Source organism: Pundamilia nyererei, unplaced genomic scaffold, assembly GCF_000239375.1.
Source record: "Pundamilia nyererei isolate P.nyererei 1_Seehausen unplaced genomic scaffold, PunNye1.0 scaffold00029, whole genome shotgun sequence".
Lineage (NCBI taxonomy): Eukaryota > Metazoa > Chordata > Actinopteri > Cichliformes > Cichlidae > Pundamilia > Pundamilia nyererei.
Window position 1 is genome coordinate 3,431,433 of NW_005187430.1, and position 25,940 is coordinate 3,457,372.

Below are 25,940 nucleotides of genomic sequence, written 5' to 3' on the forward strand. Positions count from 1 at the left end.
TGTGTGTGTGTGTGTGTGTGTGTGTGTGTGTGTGTGTATTATAGTGCTGATTACACATAACGAGAAATTCAGAATAACCATTTTGTTGGTTTGATGGTTTCTTTAGGTAATTCTCTGGGTTAAATCTAGTATGTAGATAGGAAAGATGTCACAGGTCGTCTCTGAGCTGAAGTCCTGGTCAGGATTAAGCTTTGTAACATTTTACGACAAGGCGAACACAGATCAAGTGAGAGAAAGGCATCATAACACTGGCATACAGGGCACTTTAATTACTTAAAACAGAAGACAAATTCTCCCCTTCTGTCACTCAGCAGCAGCTGCAAAACCGTTAATCAACATTTAACGATACTCCACAAATGGAGGAATTCTAAAATATTTTTACTCAAATATTTAGCAACTAAATATATAAAAAATATGTATATATGTATCAGTTAGATTCCGTTTGTCATACCAGTAAGCCACCTCTTCTTTTAATGTGCTACATGGCAATTGACTACTGTTTTTATCAAACAAGCTATAGGTCCCATCGATCTATATAGAATAAGGTGCTGAGAAAAACATCATATTTGTCATTAACTTTTAAGTACGGGCTGCTCTGGAGGATTTAAATGTCATCATCAGTGAAATTCTGTCCTGTCTCTCTTTGTTCAGCTTTTCTTTTTAGATGTCCTCCATATACATATATAAAATGAACTGAGCAAGCGGTGTGATGCAGACTTTTGTTCTGTCTAAATCTAAAATTAACAAACTGGAATAAAAAACACTAAATTAAACTACCTCACGAAGGTCACTGGGTTATTTTGAACTGAACCAACTAGGGTAATCCCAAAATTTGGACAGCATGCAGGTCACCGGGTTACTGACTCTCTGGCTGTCACAGACAACAGTGTAATTAAGTGTCCACTGACTGCTGAACAAACAAGCTTGCTTGACTAAAAAATGAATTGATTCTTAGCCGTGGTAATCTTTGAAATGTGGGAGAGTCTCCTACTATTTCATGTATGCCAACATAGTTACTGATTGTCTTCTCACCACCCCTTCCACCCCACCCTTTCTTTACCAGCACTGGCATCTCCTTACTTTACTTAAATATTTATGCAACTAAATACATATAAATATGTCTATGTATTTATTTAATTTATTTACACATCACACTCATTTACATCCTAATATGCCCCTGTATATTCGTTTAATACTAGTTTGCCTTATTTCTGAATGATGTACAGTCATGGCCTGTACATTTTCCTGTCAAAAAAAGAGAATAAAAAAAACTTGTGAAAAAGACAAATCTGTCATATCTGTGGTTCCTTATATATTTAGATTATATCTATACGCAAATTCATGCTACACGTCTTATAAAATTATATATATACTTATTCGCATTTGTGGTATCATAAAGCGGTCGGATACTACTCCGTCTCTCACTTCTACTCTGAAATGGAGGCTTTTATTTGATAAAGTCACCGGAAGCTGCTTTTTTTAATCGCTGCCGCACGGTTTGACGTCATTACGTTACCCTGGCCCGGCTAGCTGTCATATGCGTAACAGGGAAGGCATGACATGGAGCTAAATTTTCCCATCTGCAGTTATATATGCGGCCTGGCTTGTTAAATCGATCTAAGGAATTGTCAGTTATATGTACCAAGTTAGAGGCCTTTCCGTTTCGACTTCTCGAAAAAGCAGTAGCTCGCTAACCCGATAGCTACCTTCTAACTTAAGGTGAAGATAACCACTTGCATACTGAAAGCATGGCGTTAATCCTGTTTACAAGATCTCGGGCACCTTTAATGAAAACGTCTCGATCCCTAAAGAATGAATTCAGGAAAGGCAAAGGTAAGGTTTCTGTGTTGGTTTGTTACTGCCTAGCTTGCTGTTTACTCTGCCAGTGTTGACCAAATAACGCTAACAATTAGCTTGTTGATATTAGCATCTAGAAGGGTCCTTTACATAGGGTAGGTGGTCCTGGCCCCGGTTTCAAGAATAAACACCTGACTACTCATCACACTCCGGGCGCTCATTCATTCTTTTAAGCTACCAATTTGAAACGAGTCTGTAAGAATAAATTGCACCGAGAGTGTATCACGGCGATGGAAGCATCGGAGTGATACACTCGAAGCGAAGCGTAATCAAGGGCTTAGGTTATCTGAGGACAACCTGGCAATATAATTTCTTTAACTTGGTTATCTGAAGGCAACCTGGTTACACACACACACACACACACACACACACACACACACACACACACACGTTTGAGCAGATGCTCGTTGCTATGGTACCCTAGTTCCCTAGTGATTAGTCAGCACCTAGGAAGTACAAAAGAAGTAGGATCTGTGGATACATGAGACTATATTTCTGTTGTGTGTTATGCTGATTTCACGTAGTTGATTCAAGTGTCTTGCTTTACTTTCACGATTGAGGCCAGTTTGTTTTAGCCTTGCTCAATATTTCACAACTTTGAAGCCGCAGAGTGATTTGGCAGATGAAAATAGCAAATAGTCAGTTTTATACAGCTGATTATGAGTAAAATCAGCATTGACTAGTTTTCTGTGGTTGATTAATTTGAGGTGGGTAATATGACGATTGCATTTTCTGTTTGGGATAGATTTTGCTATAATCGATTATGTCATTCTAGCTCTCCCTTTTTAATATTTTTGAATATAAAATCCAAGGCATTGTGACTGTTTAGCTATAATGGTTTTTTTTTTTACAGTATAGAGGACACTAATGCCCCAATACTGCAATATGCAAAATGCAATGTCCCCTTAAAGTTGCAAGAAAAAAAACTGTGACTCCTTCAGAATTACCAGGACTTTTGTCATGATCAATTATGAAATGTGGTCTGATGTTTCTCCTAGTGAAATGATACACAAACACAGTCTGGCAAACTAATAACACGCACACAGTTTAGCTTTCCCGTGTATTTCCATGAATAAACACTCAAGAGGCAGACTGGTGGACACAAGTGAACTTTTGACCTTTTAGTGGTAGCAACAACCTTCCTGTAGTTGGTGTTTCAGTTCATCAGCGTTTCTGGGATTTCTTGATTCAACTGCGAAATGTTGGCATTTGTCAATGTTTTGTCTGGTATTTCCAGGGAGCGTGGTCTCTGGTTTGTTGTAGAATAATAATCAGGTCCTAAAGCATTTTTTAAAGCAAGTTTGCAAAGAGATGTCTGCAGAGAGCAGAGACCGTCTGCTGCTGCAGTTTTAATCTCACATCCTTAAATCGCAGATGTTTCTAGCATACTGGTTTACTTCCTTTTCCCAGCCTGTGCTCTGTGATTCTAAATGTATTCAATAAAGACAATAAAAGTGCACCAATTAGTGTACTGAGACTTAGTCACATAGATGATTCTAAAATAAGATATTTCATCTCACAAGTTTATAAATGAAAGACATTCAATGTAATGAAATCGCTCTTAGGACTAATATAATATTAAAGGAATCATAGCAGCTGATATGTCTGTGTGCTTGTGGCTTTAAAGTTAATAGGTGTACCACAGCAGGCATTAGAGATGTTACAGGTTTATGCTACAGAATCAATATCATGTCTGAAGTTAAGGTGATGTTTTTCCTCATTGCACTGAGCCTGGGGGTATAAATAGATGAGAGGGTCATAATGGGGATTTGCCTGTCTGCGGTGGACTGACTGAGACTGTGCTCTTGGCTTTAGGCCCAGATTATCAGATAAATTGCTTTCCATGAAGAAAGGTCAGTGCCTTTTATAACCTCACCTGAGACAACTGATATTCCTGTCTAATCATGTGTGAAAATGAGTACAGGAGTATTCATGTAGTATGGTTGAATCTACGTATTAATAAGTAGAGTTCTGAAAATCTTTCAAGTTTAAGATCTGTAATAATAGTGACCTGGAGCTGCAGATTGAGCTTTCTGTCGTGCTGTGATGGCTGAGCATTAGGGGTGGGGGAAAAAATCGATACTGTGTAGTATCGTGATATTTTGCTTGCTAATAATGTATCGATACAGGGACAGCAGAAATCGATATTTTGTTACAAAAAAAGTTTTTGTGGACTGGAACTCTCTGACTTCAGAGCATGTTGATCCTTTTTCTGAGCAAGAATCCTGACATTCCTTCACTGTCCAAATGTGTTTAACTTGTTTTTTGGCAGCAATAAACATGACAGTTTACTTATTTTAATTTGTTTTATTTTAATTAAGTTTAAAACTTTTTTTATTTAATGTAAAATTATATTTTGTTTTAATTTACTTTCAAATTCTTCAGTTGCTGAATGGGCTGCATAGTTTTCATAAATTGCATGGTTCAGAATAGCTATAATTGTACCAGATGGTTGCATTCAGTTAAGTTGAACTAGACTGTAATACAAACCGTTCAGTTTGTCAACAATAAAACTGACTGAAATGAGAGAAAGACTGAGTGCGAGACTTTGATATTAGATAAAATGAATATTGATAAAGTTTACCTTTATGTACAGAATCTGAATATCGCAAAATATTAAAAAAAAAATTGCAATAATATCGTATCGTGCGTTAAGTATTGTGATAATATCGTATCGTGGGATGTATGATGATCCCCACCTCTACTGAGCATTGACCAGCCTGCAGTCCTTTGTGACCGTCATAGACAAACATAGTGAGCTACACGTACACTGTTATTGCTTTACACATTTACACAATGCCAGTGTTCATTATCTCTGCACTAGCATTCACTGTGATTGAATATTTACATTTTTGTGGGTACTGTATAATCAGAGGGTCGAGCATTTCAACTCTGTTTCAAACTTCGGTTTTGTTTGCACACAGTCTGCTGTCCTGTTTTCTAAATGTGCATTAAGAATTAGTTTAAGATTTGTTGGAGCATGGATCTTGCAGTTCTTCACAGCAGTTGTTGGATTGGTTGTCTCAGCAACATGTGCATAAAGTCTAACCTACTTGGGAGGGCCGGTGTATTCAGTGTAAACAAAATTAGATGAATGGACTTAAACAGTGTTGACTAACCATGGCTGTGGCCTTTTGGTGGGGGGAACCGGTTGGGATTGGTGCAATTTGTTTCTCTCTTGCTGCGCTTGTGTTGCTTCTATAGGATCTCTGTAAAGTTCTTATATGTGTGAAAAGCTTTGTGGCCTCCCATTTGTCATCATTCCAATCAGAGTTTCTGGTCATGGTTTCCGGTATCGATATATTTGTTAATTCGCTAATTATCCTTTGGCTTTGAAGCTGAATGAGCCGGATCAATGTGGCCAGGATTAGTCTCTAAGCATCGTCCTTGAGGCGGTGATGTAAATCTTCTTATAGTTTCCCTGATTTTTCTTTTCGGACGATCCAGTTGGTAAACCAGTCAACCAATCAGTTGGCCTCACACCTTTTGATTGAACAAATCAATATTCAATATATTGTTATTCCCAGGTTATGGTTTCATGATTGGTTACTTTAGTGTAACATGTCCTAACATGTCCTAACTTCACCATATTCTATTTCTTTAACTAACAGCCCAGGCTTAATGAAGGTTTATTCCTACAGTTAATGCAGGAAAGCTTCTATCAGCAGTTTTCTTACTTCTGCTTTAATAAGGATTTTACAGTATGCAGCTATGCAACTGTCTGCGATCACATCACCACAAAATCAAAAATGAAAGGAAAAAGCAAATTATCTGAAAGTACACAATTTCATATCGTCATCATAAGTAAGAGAAACCTGGAATAGAAAGCTCTGTTTGTCTTTTTATTTCTTTCGACTAATTTTTGGAGAATGAATTTCATTGTATTTGCAGTGTTTGAATGTGAAACCAAAACCATAAAACCCCCAGGGGGATTCGAACACGGAAAAGACAGCAGTGCTGTGTAGCCTGGGGACATGCTGGAGAGTTGAGTTGTCCACTGTATTTCCAGGGTTTTCTCTCTGTGCTACTGTAGATGACCGCTAAGCCACAAAGGTGAAACTGTTCCAGTAAACTCTCTGTCCTCCTGGCTGCAGGCCACAGCCTCATGTTCAGCTGGGCCATGCTGGGCTCACTCCAGCCGGCCATGTGAGAGCTAGAAAAGGGGCGTGACCGAGCCCTCGGCTCTGGTGTGATTGGTTAGAAGTGTCTCACCACTCCACCTTCTAGCTGCATGCATATCACTGTAGTGGTCTGTGAACCCTGCTGTGGGCCTCGCTGAGGGTGTGAATAATTAGCCACCCAAGAAAGATCAGTGGAAAGATATTTACAGAAGACTGAGCGACTTCAAGGCGGTTCTGTACAGACAAATACATAAGAGCAGAATATTTAAAAACAAAACAAAACATGTGGCCATAGCAAAAACTAACTTTTTATGTATATACTAAAGCATCCCCCAAAATAATAAAAGGGCAACCTCAAGGTGAATTGACTTTTATGGGTATTCCTGAACAGGCGATTGCAAAGGACACAAAGTTTGATGATTGATGTTATTGCATGACTAGTTTTAAGCACAGTGTGTTTTTGCTAGTATGATTATCAGTTTATTAAGAAAATCTGCATAAATGCGTTGGAGCTGCAGATAACTGCCGATGAGCAGGTGCTGATTTGCTTCTGGGACGTTCATAAAACCAATAAACACTGTGTGTGTGTGTGTGCGCGTGTGTGTGTGTCTGTGCGTGTGTGTGTGTGTGTGTGTCCGTCCGAAGGCTTTTTTTCCCCCCAAGGACACACCTGCTTTAATCGTATTTTCTTCTTTCTTACAGGGAAATTACAGGAGGGTTCCTATTTCAGCTGCACAGCCTTCACACTTTCCAGTCAAAAGTAAGGCAATTAAACCAAATGATCCAAAATGTGTTGTATGATATGCAAATTAAGATCTGTCAGCATGTTCAGGTGAAATTCTATTTTAATTTTTTTTTTTTTTTGTGCCTCCCTGTAAATTACACTCTATTCCTTTTTTTATAGGAAGTCATCCATTTCAAATGCTGCTTTATATTTTGTCCAAGACTTGATATAAACTTTGGGTCCTGAAACTCTTTGCTCTGTGTCCTCAGACCTGATGGGCTCCGACTCGGCAGCTTGGCTCAGGTCTCTTCGTTCGGTCCTTCCTTGCCCGTGTCAGATGAATTTGTGGGTCCCTGTCAGAGCTCAGACACACAGCGGCTCTACTGCGCTTTTGCGTCGGGGGCTTCCTCTTCACTGTACCCTGCGGTCGGAGCGGGGCCCCAATGGACGATAGCACGACCGCGAGACATCGCTGGTGTCAGGTGGATACATACCACGAGGAGGAGATGGGATGACTCCAAGGTGGAGAAGTCGCTGCGTTCGTTAAAGGATAAGAAGAAGAAGCTGGAGGAAGGAGGGCCGGTGTACAGCCCGACACTGGACGCAGAGCCTGTCCGAAGGACGCTCCGACAGCGGGTTGTAGATGAAATCAAGCACTACTACCATGGCTTCAGGCTGCTTTGGATCGATACCACCATTGCTGGGCGGATGTTCTGGAGGGTGCTGAACGGACATCCCCTGTCTCGCCGTGAGAGGAGACAGGTGAGTGTTGCACAGTGTGGCTGCAAGACATTGTCATTTCTGAGGAAGCTACATTGTGGAGAGATTGTTACTGCTTTGGGTGCTGCCAGGCTTTGTCTGCTGCAGCGTCTGGTGCCGGTTGGGGTTTACATTTTTAAATTAGACATTTTTTTTATGTATCTGTCCCGAGTTACAGATCCTGATTTAGTTTAATGGTAAGAAAGGGCAGCGAACATTTCATCTTTAATAGTTTTTCAGGAATGAATGTTCTTTGCAAAAGATTTCAGTGTGATCATTGGAAATAGTTTGAAAGTGGGCTCACTGACCTTTTTTTTTTTTTTTTTTTCTTTTCTCAAACATTCACATAAAGCATGTAATTCTTTCGCTGTCATGCAGAAATGTAAAAACCTGCTGATTTCTGCTGGAATGAGCAGATTTAATGCCTGGAATGTATGCCATATGTCACAGATATGAGAAGACATTACCAAATCTATAAAAGTGAAGTGAAGATTACATTTGTACTACACAGTCATACCAGAATCCCAGTGCAGGCTATACTTTGATTCAGTTAGTGAACAAAAATGTAGGTGAAAGGAAGGGTTTTCCCTGGTGATTGCTCTCTCTGTCTCTGCACTGGTAACACACACACACCTCTGTGTGTGTGTGGGCTGCTGCAGTTTAGTTTCCAGCCCCTGAGGGTAAATATTTAAGCCTAAGATCTTTTTAATTTATACCAAACTCAGAGTAGCACAAAAGTGTGTTTATTAAATGAAAAAATTTTGTAGAAGCTACAAGATCCAGCATTTCCACATTGAAATATGCCTTCTTTCTGTAGCCCAGAGCAAGAATTAATGCCAACCTCCAGTCAGCAAACAGTTTCCTTTTTTCACCTGGAACAAGCTTTAGCTTGTCTTTAACACAGTAATGTCAGTTTCAAGAATGTGAATTGAGCCCACTAACACAGCTAATGTAAGCTTATTTAGATAATGCTAAAAAGAGGCTCGTGTTTTAAAGGTTTCTCCTGCCTCATGATCAGGTGTATCAGTAGTAACAGAGCTACAGAGCTCAGGATCATTAACAGCAGAATATGAAGAAGCGTTCAAACGTTGCTCAGTAACAAGTAAATGAAAGTTTTTAGTGCTTCCAGTGAAAGGAAACGATTCTTTTTCCTAGTCCGGCTCAGAGTTTCCACTGAGGATAACCGACGTGAGTTTAAGAGATCAGCTATGACTGAGCACCGATTCAAGCCTGACAGCTCAGACATCTTGTTCTATACCGTTTTATCCATAGCCTCTCAATCCTAATGGGATCAATTATGGAAACGGGCCGCACGCTGTGTTTACTCATCAGGCGCCGGGCAGATTGTGCCTTTTCATTAAAGCTCTTCAGGAAGAAGCTTTACCTCGCGTACCAGATTCATCCCATCTCTGCACTCAGCCTACATCTCTCATTTTGTTGTGACTTTCACAACAAATCCCTAACGCAGATGTTGTTGATAAATTCTGTGCAACAGGACATGGTATTAAAAATATGATAAATTCGATTATTTACACAGTTTTGTTTTAATACAGAATATATTCCAGTTATTAAAATGACTTCACGAGTATGCTACATGAAAAATGTAGGATTCGTGTGAAGTAATGCAAATACTTGCATATTTCTGATGAGACAAGCTGCTCGGAATCCACGGCAGCGCGATTCGCTGTCTGGACTGAGGCCCGGTTCGGTAATCTGCCAAAGGTTCTGGCACACACAGGTGTCATTTCAAGGAAGGTGGGCAGGTCAGCTCAGTTCACACTTATGTACTGTTACCTCCAATCCAGCAGCACAGGATGGTGCAGATTTAGGTGACACAATTGGCGAGTTGCAAATGCTTCTTAGTGACTGATTTAGACTTCTGCAGGGAATCTTTGTAGAGCAACGTAGCCTACGCAAGTGGCCGACGGCGACCCAGCTCTTTGTTGCGGTCAGGCAAACGTATTTTCTTCAGGTTTTTCCACTCTGTGTATTCCCTCACGTTCAGTTTGATAGCTTTGGCTATGTTCCCCCAGGAATTTGCTGACATCCATGAAATGTGGTGATTGTTATTCTCTCACTGATTAATTCAAAAACGGGAATCAAACGTAGGCCAATCACAAAAGTTGCGGCCTGTGTTATGAGATGTGTTGATACATTTCCAGGGAGGTGCACATCGGGTAACAGCAGAGGCTATGTGGCAGGGTATTAGAGGGGTTTGTGGTTACAACACACCTAGACATAGATTTGATACAAAGGTATTAACTGTGTGATGTAATGAGATCTTGTCTGGGAATCCTTCCATGTTCTTATTTTAATATGTGGCCAAATTCACATTTCACTCACTGCTTTATGTCCAACTTAAAAGAAACCCTTAAACTGATATTTGGGAATCTGCCATTATACATTTATTTTAATTTTGTTGAAAATTCCCATTTAAAAAAACGAAATGACCCATTTGCCTTGTTACACTTGATTGTAAATTCAGATGAAACTGTGATTCAGATTCATTGTTATTTGATTATTCGTGTTAAAGCGTGCTGGAGAAAGTTATGGACATGCAGAGATTTTACAGCCGTCGCTGCAGAGTCATTTTACGACATGTTTCTCAATATCCACTTACACAGAAGTTCAGTAGGGTGTGTCATTCTGTGAAATGATGTGATGTAACCTGTTTTACAAAACTCTTAAGTGAAGACCAATCTTTTTTTCTTTTTTAAGTCGCTTCTTTAATATTCAAATTCAGAGATATGTATGCGTCATACACCATAACACTGAGCCCTACAGTATACACATTCATTAACTGACTTCATTGTGATTATGTTAAAGCAGCTGGGATATAAAGCCTCAGTGGAATGCTAATGGTCGCAGGTCAGTGCAGAGGATGACCGCAGCTTCCCCCCATTAAGCCCACACTATGACCCCATCTGCACCTTTTCAAATGGAGCAGGCTCCCTCAGAGTTCACGTCCCAAACCCGTCTACATGCCATTCATCTAACCTGGACTGGCTTTGCCTCCTTAATCTCCTCCTTTCATATTCCCTTACAATACCCAGGCCTCCCATTTAAGGCTCCCTCCATTTGAACGTATCTCACCCCCTCCTCCCTTCTTTGATGTGGAACTCTGGGAGATGATATACATGTCAATGGGCCTGCAGACAAAGGCCTTTTCACTCGGGCTGGCCTAAATCCTTCACCCTACTGGCCCACTGACATGCAGGTGGGAAGAGCGGAGAAAGGAGGACTCGTGTTTTTGGCCTTTTCCCCTCTGTGCTGTTTCTGTAGACGGCTCGCTGGAATTGTGTCCTGGATGGTCAGCGAGCCACGTTTGGACAGCCGTACAATGAAGTCAGCCAGTGTTGGCCAAGTGCTTCTGTGCTCTCGGGATTGTTCGGGTCTGCGCTGAACAAATGTGCTTCCTGTTGGATCAAATGGACAGTTTTAGAGCCTTGTGAGGCCAAATGTTCCCTTTGCTCTATGGCTCCATGCAAATACTGTGTGAGTGGACGGGGGATGTATAGAGGTGGGCCTGGAAGTGCTGACTTTTGAAACTTATTAGAGGAGCGATTGTAAGGAGAGAATAAAAGATGAAATCAACATTTTCACACAGTTTGTGCATTGCTGCTGCCCTCTGCTGGTGGCAGATATGAACTACAATGGTGGGAATGAATGGCACTTTTTTTCCTGTACCCTCCATGTTTAAAAAAAAAAAAAGAAAGAAAGAAAAATCTTAAAAAAATATGAGAACACTTTAAAAACACATCAAATCTAAATGGTAAAAAAAATCATGCATGCATCATTGCAGCAACACAAAATGATACTATGGGCTCCCACGTGGATCCTAATGAGACAACGGCTCTTTTGAAAATCCAAACGGGAGTGCTAACATAGATGCTCATAGTCTCACTTAAAGATTCCATCAGTTTACACAGATCTGTCCCATTTGCTGATATTATTTCCTTTTTTTAAATTTCCTTTCAGTTTCTCAGAACATGTGCTGATGTCTTCAGACTTCTTCCCTTCCTGGTGTTTATCATCGTTCCCTTCATGGAGTTCCTGCTTCCTGTAGCTCTGAAACTCTTCCCCAACATGCTGCCATCCACCTTTGAGACACAGACAAAGAAGGTAAGTAGAAATGGGTGGTTGATTATTTATTTATTGTATTTATTTTTAGCTCCACGATGCTGGGTTTGCTAAATATTGTGATTGGAACTGTATGTCATATGTAGTTGTATTATTCAGGAATATTATAAATGTACTTAAGTTATTATTTAGACGGTTATCTAATCTAGACTATGACAGTAACAGTCTTAAATAGCCCTATATGACATTTTTATCACTTTGACCAATCTGTTGAGCTTGACCAGGTCTTGACTTGATATTTTAAGTCTTTATAAAGTAGTTTCTATATGTTGGCAATAGAAACCACTGGTAAGGATCACAATGTCTAAGTTATGAGACAATTTTCCCCTAATAAATCATTAGTTGACAGTGAACACCTGGGTGGATGTGAGCTACCTCTACAAAGTTTTATCACAATCCATTCAAAACTTTTCAAGCTTGTTCACAGACAGTAAAACCCACACTTACAAAAACATGACCTCCTTGGTGGAGGTAACCTGCGTTCTGTCCTGTGTGATAAAGAAAACTTTTATCTTAGAAGCTGGTTCCAGTCATCAAAATTGTATTTGACAAAAAAACGTTTGAAACAGTTTGTCTGCTGTGGATTCAACTATCCGTTCCAGCCTTGAACGCAAGCGGACTGTAGAGATTCAGACTGTGTTGGTCCTCATATGTCTCACCATCAGTGCTAACATCATTTGAATGGGATTTACTGTAGTGCTTTTAAGCACACTGAATTTGTAACCTCCTGCTTTTTAGGAGGAGAGGTTGAAAAAGGAGCTGAGGGTCAAACTGGAGATGGCCAAGTTCTTGCAGGACACCATTGAGGAGATCGCTCTGAGGAATAAGGCAGCAAAAGGCGACGTGACGGAGGAATTCTCCACCTTCTTCCAAAAGGTCTGCTTTCTAACACCGAGCAGTGTGAAATGAGGAGAATAAAAAACTCATTGCTGCTCTCTGGTGGTGAAAATATTAATTTATTTTTATTTAAAACAGAGTTGTGACCAGTTGATTACCATTAAGAGCGTTTATAGTGGAAATTTAAGTATTTCTTCCGTATTTTCTTGTTACTACATGCTTTCACTGACTATATTCATTTCATGGATTATTCTTTGCACGGGAGAACAGCAGTACATCTTTTGCATGTAAACCTGGTCTCATTTAAACTTTTTACAAGCCCTGATCTTCTCATTACTATAGATCCGGGACTCTGGGGAGCGTCCCAGTAATGAGCAGATCATAAAGTTCTCCAAACTGTTTGAGGACGAGCTGACGCTGGACAACCTGACTCGACCTCAGCTCGTGGCGCTCTGTCGTCTCCTGGAGCTCCAGTCAATTGGGACCAACAACTTCCTCCGCTTCCAGCTCATCATGAAGCTGAGGGCCATCCGCACAGACGACAAGGTACGAATCTCTGGGGTTAAAAGGAAAAATAAACCTGTTGTTTTATGTCTGAGCACACGGCAGCACCCGGGTGAATGCAGCGACACTGGCCGCTGACTCTGTGTGACCTCTTCTCTGTGTTTATCAGCTGATAGCAGAGGAGGGGGTGGAAAGCCTGAATGTGAACGAAGTGCAGGCAGCGTGTCGTGTCAGAGGGATGAGATCTCTGGGAGTCACAGAAGAACGACTAAGAGAACAACTCGGCCAGGTAACGACAACAGCAGACAGATGGGGGCAGTTTTCATTATTCACTGTAAAAATAAAGTAGAGGTTTGACCGTCTGGAGACTTCAGGAATGGCATCAGGGGTGAAACTCTTAAGATGTATGTTTGACTGCATATTTGTAATAACCTCTGTAATGTTGTGTTTGACTCTGGTAGTGGTTGGAGCTGCATCTCAACCAGCAGATCCCCACCTCTCTGCTGCTTTTGTCTCGAGCCATGTACCTCCCAGATACCCTGTCTCCTGCAGACCAGCTGAAAACCACGCTGCAAACACTTCCTGAAATGGTGGTATGTAAACAGTACAGAGCTGGGATATAAAGTTGCAGGCAGTACTTTAAGCTCAACACGCAGCCTCGGTCAATACTGGAATACAGGCGAATATCCTGCCCTCTGCTTGCTTTTCCAGACCAAAGAGGCCCAGTTAATGGCGGCGGAGTTGGAGCTCTCCAAAGTGGATAACAAGACCAAACTGGAGACCATGCTTCAGGAGGAGGCAGCCATACGGCAGGACAACAAGGACCGAGAGATGGAGAGGCTGGCTGATGCTGCAGAGAAGGCTGCCAGGGTACTGACTCTGTATGATGTCTGTTCAGTGTTTAGGCCAGGTGCTATTTAAGTCTTTGATACCAGTGCCAACAAACTGACAGACTTTATGAGCCAGTTTAAGATAAAGTTATTATTACCAAAAGACCTTAAAAGAGTCTGACCAAGCCTTAGAGGCCATGCTTTTGCTACACAGTCGTGAGTTTTCAGGTAGAATGATGTGCTCTTTGTTTTTCATTGAAGCTTCAGCTTAGAGAAATCAAAAGGTTTCTGTAATATTCCACATGATTGGATCAACTCTAAATCTGCAACTTTCTCACAAGAAAAACTAACTGCCTAACCCTAACTACTGCAACAAGGACACATCTCCCTTAAAGCTGAAGGCTTCCTGCAGTCGTTTGCAGTGTTGTTTCTGTAGGTGTTGCTATAGGGTTTGAACCATGCTCTGTTTTCTGCAGGAAGGTGAACCAGAGCTTCAAGCAGAGAGGATGAAGCGCAGTGAGGCCGAGCCAGCTTCATCTAAAGCCGAAAAGGCAGCCGATTCAGAGACACTGAAGGACACCGCACCCATTATAGAGGGACTCAAGGTAAAGTTAGTAATAGATGATAACATTTATTTTATTTATTCTGTTACATGTTTAATATTTTTATGCATTTATATAATATTTGACTTAAAGTCAGAATTCTAATAAAGCTTTTCAGTTTAACCCTCTAAACCTGCCTCATGTGCTGCACACATCCAGTTTTCTACTACACGTAATATCATGTTGTATAGTTTCCTTTACCTGGAGCTTTAATTTCAGACAACAGAAGAGATTTGCATTGATTGTATCATATCATGATGTTTTGTTTTGTTTTTTCACTCACTTGCTGCTGCTGCCTTTTCATTCTGTACCATGCAGTTTGAGCAGTGGCAGAGGTTTCTGCGTTTCCAGGTTGGCTTTATTAACACCTCCTCCCAAATGATCCCTGATACTTGTTCTATCCCTGAATCTATGGTGTCTGGTCTTCCTCTGAGCAGATCCAGATGTGGGTTAAACAGCACTAGCATGTTTTTTCCCCAAGACTGAGAACATAATCAGAGTTAGAGGAAGTACCCTCCAAATTCATGACAACATTGATGCTGACATAAACCAGTAACTGCTTAGTGCTTGCAGATGAGAGCAGCAACAATGTAGCGAGGGCAGGTTCAGCTTTGGGATGAAAATCGTACAGATTCCAGTTTCAGACCTGTTATAAAGACTCGGAGGAAGTTGTATTTTCTGAATGTGAAATTTATTTTTTCTTTTCTTTTAAAAATTTTTTTAAAACAGCAAATATATTTAGGCCAAATTGCACTAATAACCTGTGGTGAGTTTCTTAAAGAGATGCTGTTTGGCCCACGTCTACACGGACCTCCCCTCGTCAGTCCTTCAAGCCGTGTAACATTTCCATCCTTAACTAACAACCTTTGTAGTGCCACAGTTGTTTTTGTTTTTTTTATGTGGAGTATCCCACTATGCCTGCCAGCTTCCCTCTTTTACCACTTATATTTAGTTGTTTTAGGGTTTGTTTTGTATCAAATCCACATGTTATACGTGCTAAGTGAAGACAGTGTTTGACCTGGTTCATGTGGTGGTATACACCCATCTTGCTCCCATCTACCACATGGCTGTGGTAATAATTCACAATCTAAAAAAGTAACTTTTTTGTCAACTTCAGATTAGGTTGTCTTGATTTAAAAGAACATATGTTTATATTTTGTTCTTTCTTTTTTTTTTTTTTTTATAACTTCCAGGCAGAGGAGATCACCAAGGAAGAGATTGACCTGCTGAGTGATGCCTGCTCAAAGCTGAAGGAGCAGAAGAAACTGCTGACTCTGGAGAAAGAGGAGCTGGAAGAGCTGAAGGATGATGTCCAGGAGTACAATGAGGTGCCTTATTTTGGCTTCAATGGACAAATTTAATGATTTATTGCCAATCAGGCCTAATTTTTTTTAAGCAGTTTTACCTCAAAACAGAGTATTAATTTGTAATGCTCCAACTTCTTTGGCTTTTCATGAGTTGTTTTATGTGGTTGTTTCGGCGTTTTTTTGTGTGTGCAAAATTTGCATCTGTGCCCTGTTTTCCAGGATCTGGAGGAGATAAAAAAGGAGCTCTCCAAGACTGGTCAGGAGAAGGCCATAGAGGAGTCAAAGGCCAGCCAGCGGCTTTCTAAGAGGGTGAACCGTATGATCGGTCGCATTGACAAGATCATCCTGGAGCTGGAGAAGGACAAGGTCATCCTGGATGGACAGATGGACAGTGGATCCACCCCACCTGTTGGGTAAGAAAACAGCAGCCATAACAGCTTCAGTGAGAGAAGCTGCCGTATAGCATTAGACAGAATTGGATCTGTCACGTGTAACTGCTTTCACTGGGGGACTCTGCAGATGAATAATTCAACATCTAAGAAATTTATTTACCTGCTTTGTTACTAAGGACCCATTTTAAATTCCGGCTTAATGCCGAAGTTCAAAATAACAATTTTACTAATGACTAATACTTATATTTTTTCAGTTTATTTATTTTGTTTCTATAATTGTTTTTCATTTTGGTGTCTTATTGTGCAGAACGCTCCCTCAGTCTTGTCCTCAGATGCCTCTACATGCTTTTACATGGTGGGCCACATACAGCCCACTTTGATCTTGATCCACGGTGTCTATTTTTTATTTTTTGTTACAGTAAACTCACTGTAAAAATCCAAAATTTCTATAGTACATAGTGAAAATGGTAACTTTGTGTCATTTCATGTTCATCTATCTCGGATTTACTGTAGTGTAGTATGAATGGCAGGGGGCGTGGTCTATATCAGTAGAAAATGCCACAAAACTTGTGAAAATACAGTTAAACGTCCAAAATGTACCCCTCCCTTCACATTTTCCAGAGACATCTATTGGGCCAGATTGGCGTCTTTGGTGGGCCGATTACATTTGACACCCTTGCTCTACATCATTAGTTCAGCCAGTATAGACTGGCAGCTGTGACACTTGCGTCAAATAACAACCATCCTGTTCCCTTTGACACATTTTGTATTTCATTCAAATTCTTCTTGCTAACCTGAGTGCTAGCTTAATGCGCTACCTGAGTAAGCTAACACCTTGGTCACTGGCTCACATCTTCCTAACAGACTAGACTTTGCCATAGAGTTGGGCTTTGGAGCGTGTTAGCTACCACCTCGTACCTAGCACAATAGCTAGCTGGCCAAGCTAATTGCATTATTGCCACATGGCTCAGTAGCATAAGCGCTAACCACTACACTAGCCAGATCACTCTAGCTCTCACTACAGCTGCCTGACCCAGTTTATCTATTTTAGGTTGCTCAGGTAGGCTGAATGAATGAGAAATGATTTAATTTGTTTTTAAAAAAGAGGGCTGCCCCTGCTGGAGTGTTGATAGAAGCTTCTAAGGACAATGCTGACCGAGCGTTCCCCACAGTGAGACGCCTCAATCGTATTAACAGCCAACCGGGCTTATGAAATGAATAACTTTAAGTTATTTATTCCCACTTGTGGTTTGGTTAAACAGATAAATCATAGTAAAATGTTATTTTACCATTCTATAGAAAGACTATAAGTCTTTCAGCTCTTCATCACTCTTTGAATATTTTATATTCAGAGCAAACAAAAGCTCTTGATACAACACAAAGATTGGCTACTGACATCTGTATCCATCCTTTTATATGCAAAATATCAGTTAGCGAGGCTAAAGTGATCGATGTGCTCCAACTGCTGTTGAACTAGACCGCTCGATGGTTTTGCAGCTGCGTGTGTGTGCTTGTCTGTAAAAGCCATGAAGCTTTTGAAAGTGAAGGATCCACAAGCAACCTTTTAATGAAGAGCGACGTTCGCGTTGGCTTGTGACTGCATAGACAGACTCACTGTTAGCATATATCTGATGGGAACATCTTTCCTGTTCCGCATCAGTTAAATCAAGCTAAACAAATTAAGCTGCACAGTCTGGCCTTTAGTACTTTGATCTTCTTCAGATTACATTTCCTTGATTTTTAAAGCAACACTTGTAACATGTTTATACTTTATATCAGCAGGTAAACACAATGACAACAGGATGAAAACATCAAAATGTTGCTTATGGGTCATTGACCCAAACGCTTCATGACATGTATCAGTGTATCTAACATAGCTTGTCTTTGTAATTGATAACTTTATCATCTTCATTGTCATCATCACCATCTTCATCTTCATCATCATCATCATTAGTGTTACTGTAAAATGGTGGTGGAGATAACAAAGGGAACAAAAGGTTTCCCCCCTCAAAAGTGAATAATACCTTTTTAATGTCGTTTTCGGTCATTTTGACTAAATTGAGTCCCTAATTCATTTGAAATTTTACAGATTATTCTTTGCTAAATATAGCGGTGCCAAGAGGTAAGCAAAACTGGGGTAAACCGCCATTTGCTTGCTTGTAACATGCTAGCATGGTTTTTCAGATGCTGAAACGGTGCAATAAAGGATCAAACACTGCTCTCATCTTATTCTCAGCTTCCATTTCTGCTCGCTACATGTGGTTGCTGTGCTTCAGACGTGCTAAATGTTGTTGTTTTTTTTGTTTTCTTTTTTAACCTATTTAATGAATTAAATCACATTTTATTAAAATAAAATGATTGGAAATGTTTGATGTTTGTTCAGACTGTACGAAAGTCTCCGAAATCTTAAAAAAAAGGATGTATTGGACATTATTTGGCATGTAAGCTTCTGTTTCTATCATAGGGCAGCTTAAAGAAATTAGTTTAAAACAAATATGCTGCATTCAGCATGAATAAATGCGTTTAACTAAATCAAATTCAATTAATCCTGCCGTTATGACAAATTGCACCAAACTTTTTTGATTGGTGTGTTTTTTTTGCTGATTTTTTGGGAACCTTGAATGCAGCATGTTGACCCTAGACTTCTCCACCACATTTTACGTCCCGTCAAACCTGGTAACCGTTTCCTGTATACAGTCTGTTCTATACCTTTAGGGAGAACCTGGTCAGCATCGACGAGCTCATCAACATCATGCGACAGATCCAGAACATTCCCGAGCACAAGCTGCAGAGCATCGCCGAGGCTCTCGACGACAACAAGGACGGGAAGATTGACATCGACGACGTCATCAAAGTGAGTTGATCTGCTATGAGGAACATTGTTAGGGATGGGAAATAATAAGAATTTAGCAATTTCGATTTCATTATCAATATCATATCAATGATATTACATACATGCAAAATGCTGAGTGCTGAAATGTTTGTGCATGTTGGAGGTATGTCCCGTCTTTGTTGTGATCAGTGTTGGGGTCATTACTCAAAAAGTAATTATTGCACAGAACACTTTTCTTTAAAGTAACAATACTGAATCACACCCAGGTTAAAGACACTCGTTACGTTCATGTCATGTTACTCTGTAAAATGATCTGAAATTGTCTCATAATTACTATTTAACAATATAAGCCTGCAGGCTAGAGTTCCAGATCCTAGTATAAACACAAAGCCAACAACACAAATACAAGATTAAAACCAACACAAAGAGACTTTAAAGCGATCGTCACAGTGATTCTACTGTAGACACATGAACAGGTAGAAACGGAGGCTGCAGCCTGAATGCTCATCACTTTGTTACCTGTTGAAGTTCAGCAGCGGCTGATTTCACAGCAAATGACGGCTCACCTTATCACACGGTGGGTTGGGGTCAGTTCTCTGATTCCAAAGTTCAAATCCAAATCCAGTTTATTCATATAGCACATTTAAAAACAGAAAGTTTGCCCAAAGTGCTGTACAGAAACAAAGGGATAAGAAAACACCGACACTCACATAAACACATAATAAACATATCAACTCACACCAGTCTAAACGCTATAGAAAAAAGGTGAGTTTTCAAAATGTAAAAACAGGAAGCAAAGATGCCGGTCTAATATTTAAAGGCAGCGTATTCTAAAGTTTTGGAGCCATAATTGAAAAGGCTCGTTCTCCTCCACGTTTTAGCCTGGATTTTGGGACAACCAACAGCAGCTGGTCGGCTGACCTAAGGGTCCGGGAATATAAGGCTGAAGTAACTGGGAAAGGTATGGGGGGAGCAAGACCATTTATAAACCAGCGTTAGGACTTTGAAATTAATTCTGTCATGAACAGGAAGCCAGTGGAGAGAGGACAGTTCATGCCAGTTAAGAGGCGGGCAGCAGCATTTTGAACTGAAGACGTGCAAGAGAAGGATCTCTTGACTCCAACATACAGTGCTTACAGTAGTCGAGCCGAGTTGAAATAAAAGCATGTGTTGGTAAAGTTGGTCCAACACTTTCTAATCATACAGGAGCAGTTTGTTGACAAATTGCATTTTTCAGCATTATCTAACACGGTGTAAGAACAACTGTACAGTACTCTGTTTTGGTAACTATTGTCCAGGATGTAAATATGTAAAAATTTTGTGTGTTTCTGTTCTGTGTCCTGTTCTGTGTCTGTATATGTTTTGTTTTTTGGGTTTTTGTTTTTTTTTTTGCTGCTGTTACAACCAAATTTCCCCATGTGGGACAATTAAAGGATTCTATTCTATTCCAAGCTAAATTGCTAAGAGATTATTGAATTAGCATTTTGGATCCATGGCCAGGTAACTCCCTGATCAGTCCTTAAGCGCAGGTGTGATCGACTTTGATCACTGGCAGGAGGAAAATGGGTCATCATCGATCCGAATTTGGCCTTGGAGCTGCTATTCAGCATGCCACAAGGAACTGCAGTTTTTATAAAATAAACAAACAAAAAAAAACAGATTCATCTGATTCCTAAATTATACCAACCTCTAGTGGCCATTTGAAGAACTGCACTCTTTGGTATCTACTGTTGGCTTGATTTTTCAGCGCCTGCAGTTTCTGTTTGGAGGGATTTTTTTTTTTTAACATCACTGTGGTCATGTTGCCAACTTGACTGCCAAATACATATGTTTTATACACAGTTTTTACTTTTGCTTTTAAAAAACATACCACAGTCTTAATGTGTTTCTAGAGGTTTGATATGCTTTAAAATGAACAAACTCAAAGAGTCTCGCTTGTTAAAAACATTTCAAATGTATGGCATGTTTATGTTTAACCTAAAATATCTCCAGCCCATTTCATCATACAAGCCTTTAAAAGATGTAATGGAAACTAATGGGAGGCTATAAACCAGGACAGGATGGAGGCGTCCAAAATAGTGTCAACATACAAAAACATAGTATCCTGTAATTTCTACATCCAAAATACTTCGCTTTGTTTGAGTCTCACCAAAACGTTCTGGTCTTTCCCATAAGTACAATAGCGCTTTATAAGCATCATCAAAAGTTGAGGGTATTGTTATGTGCATGTATATCCTCCACGTGTCTTCAGTTGTCTTCTATTCTGTGGTTTTAAACAAAAAATGTTGGTTTTTTTTCAGGTAGTGGAACTGATCGACAAGGAGGACATCGACATCTCCACCTCACAGGTGGCCGACATCATGGTGATGCTTCAGAAAGAGGAGAAGCTGATGGGGAAGGAAAAGGCCAAAGAGAAGGCAGAGAAGGAACAGGCAGCCACACTCAAAAGTTAACTCATTTTGCTTCAGAGACACGAGTGTTTGTAAAAAATGAGCACTCTCCATTGTGACTGGTATCTGGTCATAGAGGACTCTGGACACCAGGTTGATCTGGAGAGGTCGAGAACCGCAAGGTAACAGCTGCCTTCTTCTGAAAATGTCATTCTGCTACAAATTGAGCTCCTAAAAATAAAAAATAAGAAATCTTCAGAGAAGGCTTGTTGCCTTTTAAAATGTACAAATTCAACAAGAAACTAAATTTCTGTCATGTTAAAAAATTCTCGACTGGTCGTGTAAGATGTGTGGTAGTTTTACTTCAGTATTTATCAGTGCAGGGAGCACAGTGACATGGAATTGAAAGCTAATCAGAAAAATGGTTTGGGAAATGTGTTATCAGACGTGTTATTTAAAGTTGTAGGTGAACCGTCTTGCCTTTCAGTTCGTTCATGTCATCATCTCGGAGAAATGAGCGATCATTTCCGAACTTTGCACAGTCAACATTGTCATTTCTGTCATTCCGCTCACTTTATTTCCTCTTATATTTTATTTATCCACCTCATACCTGTTTGTAAAGTTTTTTTAAGTTGTACTTGGGCAGGTAGCTTATCGCTGGCTATAACGGTGGCTGCAACCAAAGATGTTATTGGTATTGGAAACAACACAAAAATACTCAAAACATGTTGAAATTACAGGTTAAAAACAATCCATTTTAAAAAGGGCCTTCTAGCGATTATATGCTAAAAACTATTTAGGTTTTTCTTAGAAAAGACATCAAACTTTTTCCATGAAAACCAAAACTATAGTACTGCAATTTCTTTACATTTTGCACTCACAAATGGGGAAAAAGTACATTTAGTGCAGCTCTTCATAGATCTTCACTCGTAGCTCTTTATTTAATGCCAAAGTTGCACTGAGATGCATTAATAGCACATTCGAGGTACTCCTAAAGTCATCAGACAAAACAGCAAAGATGGATTTAAACTGTGTAGGATCAGTGTAGGGACAGAAGCCACCAATTAAATGCGTCTGATGCTGCTGTGACAAGTCAGTCGGGCTGTCGCCCTTCAGTTTGGATATTGAGATGTTGTTGTTGTTGTAGCGTTTTAGCAGCTATGATGTTTTGCTTGTTCGCTCTCTCAGAGCAGCCTTCGTTATCCGTCGCTAAGGCTTTAAATGTTCCTTGTTGATTTCTACCGAAGCACGCAAACCCAACAAACGATACTGGGGACGGCAAAGTTTAGGAAAGTAAGAGATTCATTTTGCAGTAATTAGTCTGGAAATCGTCCGCTCAGGCGATAGAGGAGTTCATGAGTTGTGTCGTAGTTGTCATCGTTTAAAGCAAAGTGGCCTTCTTATCACACAAATTGTATGGTTCTTATAACACTGCATATTTATTTCTGAGGATTTTTAAGAATTTAACGGAGTCGTGACGTTTTCGATTTGCATAATAATTTAATTCTGAACAAATTTGGATGAATTTTAAATTTTAGTCCTGTCTTTTTTTCCTTTTTTGTTCTTTGCACTGTAGCCATGAATGTACGTAGTATGTAAACAAGATTCCTCAGGGCTGTGTGATGATTTTAGATGATTAAATATGTCCTGCTACCTATCCACATATCCCATTCTGTGTTCACACTGCATCAGCTTTTCAATGAAATTTGAAACGATGCTAACTGCACATTTCGATCAGGGGTGCAGTTAATTATTATCTTGCTCATTGGTGCTTCCTAAAAACTTAAAATAGAGTGAGGAAAATGCCCCCTAGAAGACTCCAACCTCATGTTTCCAGTTCGCTAATCCCTCTAATAAATGAATGGAAAACAAATATGTATAATAATGACATTTGATTCCCTAACCATTAATGGTGCTGACAGTATTCGATAAATATTTTTTTCTGTCTAATTATCATTATTATGCAGCATTTTGAAGACACGTTGACATTTCTGACATCTAAATGATGTGAAATGTAATCTTAATGAACTGATTCATGGGGAAAAGGGATCAAATAGAAGAATTTCAGACAGATGTATCTAATGACCTCAGATAAAAACTCTTGGTAGTGATGAAATCCAAAAATCTGATTGCTTCTTTGACCGCTGGTGAATTTCTCACATAACTGGCTTCCTGTCCAGCCACACGCGGGTGCTGCGTGAACCCACCGTAACGCCTCCAGCCGCCTCTGTCTGATGAGCTTTACGGTCTTTGCCACCGCTCTGGTGTTCCTCCTGCATAATCAGAGAAGAACTCGGGTGTAAACGAGGGTGACGGAGTGGTACTTAAGATAATGCTGAGTGGACAACGCTTCATTTAATCCATTCCCAGAATCCGCCGTCCTACACGTGGAAGTTTAAGAGCTTGTTCATCTTCCATCGGGCATCGTCCCAGCTCGCATCCAGTGCTGCCTGGCGGAGCAAAGGCTCTGCTTCGCCTGGGACCAGTCAGGCTGATGGGTGCGGGGTAAACACTCGTCCCATACATGGGCCAAAGCCAGCTCCACTGGAGGGTTGTGTTTAGGTTAGAGACGCTCCGGCGGGACATGGCACGCCGTGCGCTGCATAAATCCACAGCCAGTGTAAACACTTTAAAAGAACGTTGTGACAACGTCTCGTTTACACTCGGCAGGAGAGCGTGGTGTTTGTGTCACCCCTCCCGCCTGACAAGGGTGAACTCTGAGGAGCACTTTGTATATCAGCACGACTGGCCCTGTTTGGGACAGAGGGTCAAAGGTCAGAGAAGGGGAAAGAGACGAATACCAGAGTGTAAGACTGATAGAGATCAATACACAGGGTTCCTGTGCAGGTCCAGAAAGGGTTGAAATCGACAGGGACCTTTAATGCGTTGCAGTCATTGCTGAAATGCAGATTGATGTCAGTAATGTGCAGTTGCACAGAGCGCTCCTGAGAGCTTATTTTTACCTTTAACATGATTTTTGCCATGTTTTACTAAATGCACGGAGCTTCAGTTTAGCCAAAGAGACCCGACTAGTCAACAAGCAGATAATCAGCCACTTTTCCCTTTTGATGTGCAAACAGCTAAAAACAAACTGGTTCCACCTTCACCAGTGGGAAGATTTGATCATATTCTTTATACTCAATTGGAGCAAACTGGATATCTACCAGTCTAGCCAACTCTAAAATTCCAAGATGATGGAAAAGGGTGAAAAAAATGTTGTTGTTTTTTTAAACTTCCAAAACATCTCAAAACCTACATATTACCACAAAATGATTGCAATATATGAAAACTGGTCAAAACTTCAAATAAATTCAAGAAAACTCAAACTTCCCTCAAACTAACACTTCCCCAAATGATTGTATGTCCTTGTCTGTGGCTGCTGTGCTGTTTAAACTGCAGTCTTGGAGAAAGAAGGAGGTGTAGAGATACAGTTGACAGCGAAAGCAGTTTGACTCGAGGCTTGTGTCAGCAAATTTTCATTGCCAACCAGGCCGAGGCTCATTTCTTACCTTTTATTCCTTCATTTAGTTCCCTCATGATATTTTAGAAGAAAGTGACTCAGGAGAAATAAAAAGGTGAGCCGATTTTTAGCGCACAGTCACTAACGTTGACTGTTCTCTGCACAGTATTGCCACAGTGTAAATGCACTATTCGTTTTTTAAGCAGTTGGTATGTGTTGACTGGCCGTCTCTGTGTGAATGTCTACAATACAAACCGTCCTCTCAGACTCCTGCTCAGTTGTGGGTGTTGGGTTTAGAAGAACAAACGCTTAAAGGATAATTTTTTTCTTTTCTCCCATTTTGAGGTGGAACAAGTGGCTTCAGCTTGTTAGCAGTACGCTGTAAATCTTTAATTTAAAGTCATCCGTGCTGATGAACTGGGAAGCCGACCTTAAACCTTAATGACTGAACGCTTGCTCTTTAGCCTAAGCCGATTCCACCAGTTTAGTTTTTCTTGTCAATTTCTGACAAAAATCTACATATTTTGTGCTATCAGGTAGAGTAGCTAAAAAGCATTGTGGACTTGGCTTCTTTTGATGATATAATCGTATTACTCTTCCTGTTTGGGGTTTGATGAGCTTGTAGTAACACCTCCCCCCACTTCTTTTTTTTTGCACCAGTCTTTTTTTTTAATTATTAGCGATATGCTGCTTTTTGTAAAATATAATCGAGTTTTCTCTTGTGCTGGATGTAAGAGTACAGTCTGTGTAAAGAGGGAAAGGGCAGCTGAAATGGGTAAAGCAGTGGGGATGGGCTCTGTCTGTATTTTCGGTTAAAAAGTAGAAAACGTGTTTCACTATATTTTAAATCATAGTGCAGCCAGACCCATTAACCCGGTAAAGACTGAACCTTGAAGTAGTTGCCAGAAACTTCTGGTATAAGGGTTAGGGTTGTAATAAAGCTAAACTCGCATATGAGTTTTAATTTGTATCAATCACGAATTTATTTAAGTTTTTTGGGTGGAAAAAAATCGCACTGATGATGTCGAGGGTTAAAAATTGTTCTAAAGCTGTGTTCAAGAAGAAGGCGAAGTGCCTCCCCTTTTAAGATCAAACTTTATTGATAATTTATTGATATTGATATTGCTTTGGGATCGTTTGTGTCCGAAACGGCAATCTTTCAGCACAGACTCTAATTGAGGATG

The 25,940-nt window shown here is 40.2% G+C and overlaps 1 protein-coding gene across 4 annotated transcripts; it reads left to right on the plus strand.

The window, feature by feature from the left end:
* Nucleotides 1-1,478: 1,478 nt before the first annotated feature.
* On the plus strand, nt 1,479-25,934 carry letm1 (leucine zipper-EF-hand containing transmembrane protein 1). Of its 4 annotated transcripts, none has more exons than XM_005728649.1 (15): nt 1,479-1,833; nt 6,681-6,738; nt 6,972-7,464; nt 11,440-11,583; nt 12,340-12,477; nt 12,781-12,984; nt 13,112-13,231; nt 13,404-13,535; nt 13,654-13,812; nt 14,249-14,377; nt 14,693-14,725; nt 15,568-15,702; nt 15,901-16,094; nt 18,771-18,927; nt 21,207-25,934. In XM_005728649.1, the coding sequence occupies exons 1-15, from the start codon at nt 1,749-1,751 to the stop codon at nt 21,357-21,359; spliced, it is 2,334 nt and encodes a 777-aa protein (XP_005728706.1). In that variant the 5' UTR covers nt 1,479-1,748; the 3' UTR covers nt 21,360-25,934. The 4 variants fall into 4 exon arrangements, with proteins under 4 accessions (XP_005728706.1, XP_005728707.1, XP_005728708.1 ...); XM_005728650.1 differs by having other exon boundaries at nt 18,789-18,927; XM_005728651.1 differs by lacking the exon at nt 14,693-14,725.
* The last annotated feature ends 6 nt before the right edge of the window (nt 25,935-25,940 follow it).

What these genes read in the sequence shown, in the direction of transcription:
- letm1 (XM_005728649.1), top strand. Translation starts at nt 1,749, where the DNA reads ATGGCGTTAATCCTGTTTACAAGATCTCGGGCACCTTTAATGAAAACG. An exon ending in TTGAGACACAGACAAAGAAG is followed by an intron (nt 11,584 to 12,339) that starts GTAAGTAGAAAT and finishes CCTGCTTTTTAG; the next exon opens with GAGGAGAGGTTGAAAAAGGA. An exon ending in TCTCCACCTTCTTCCAAAAG is followed by an intron (nt 12,478 to 12,780) that starts GTCTGCTTTCTA and finishes TCATTACTATAG; the next exon opens with ATCCGGGACTCTGGGGAGCG.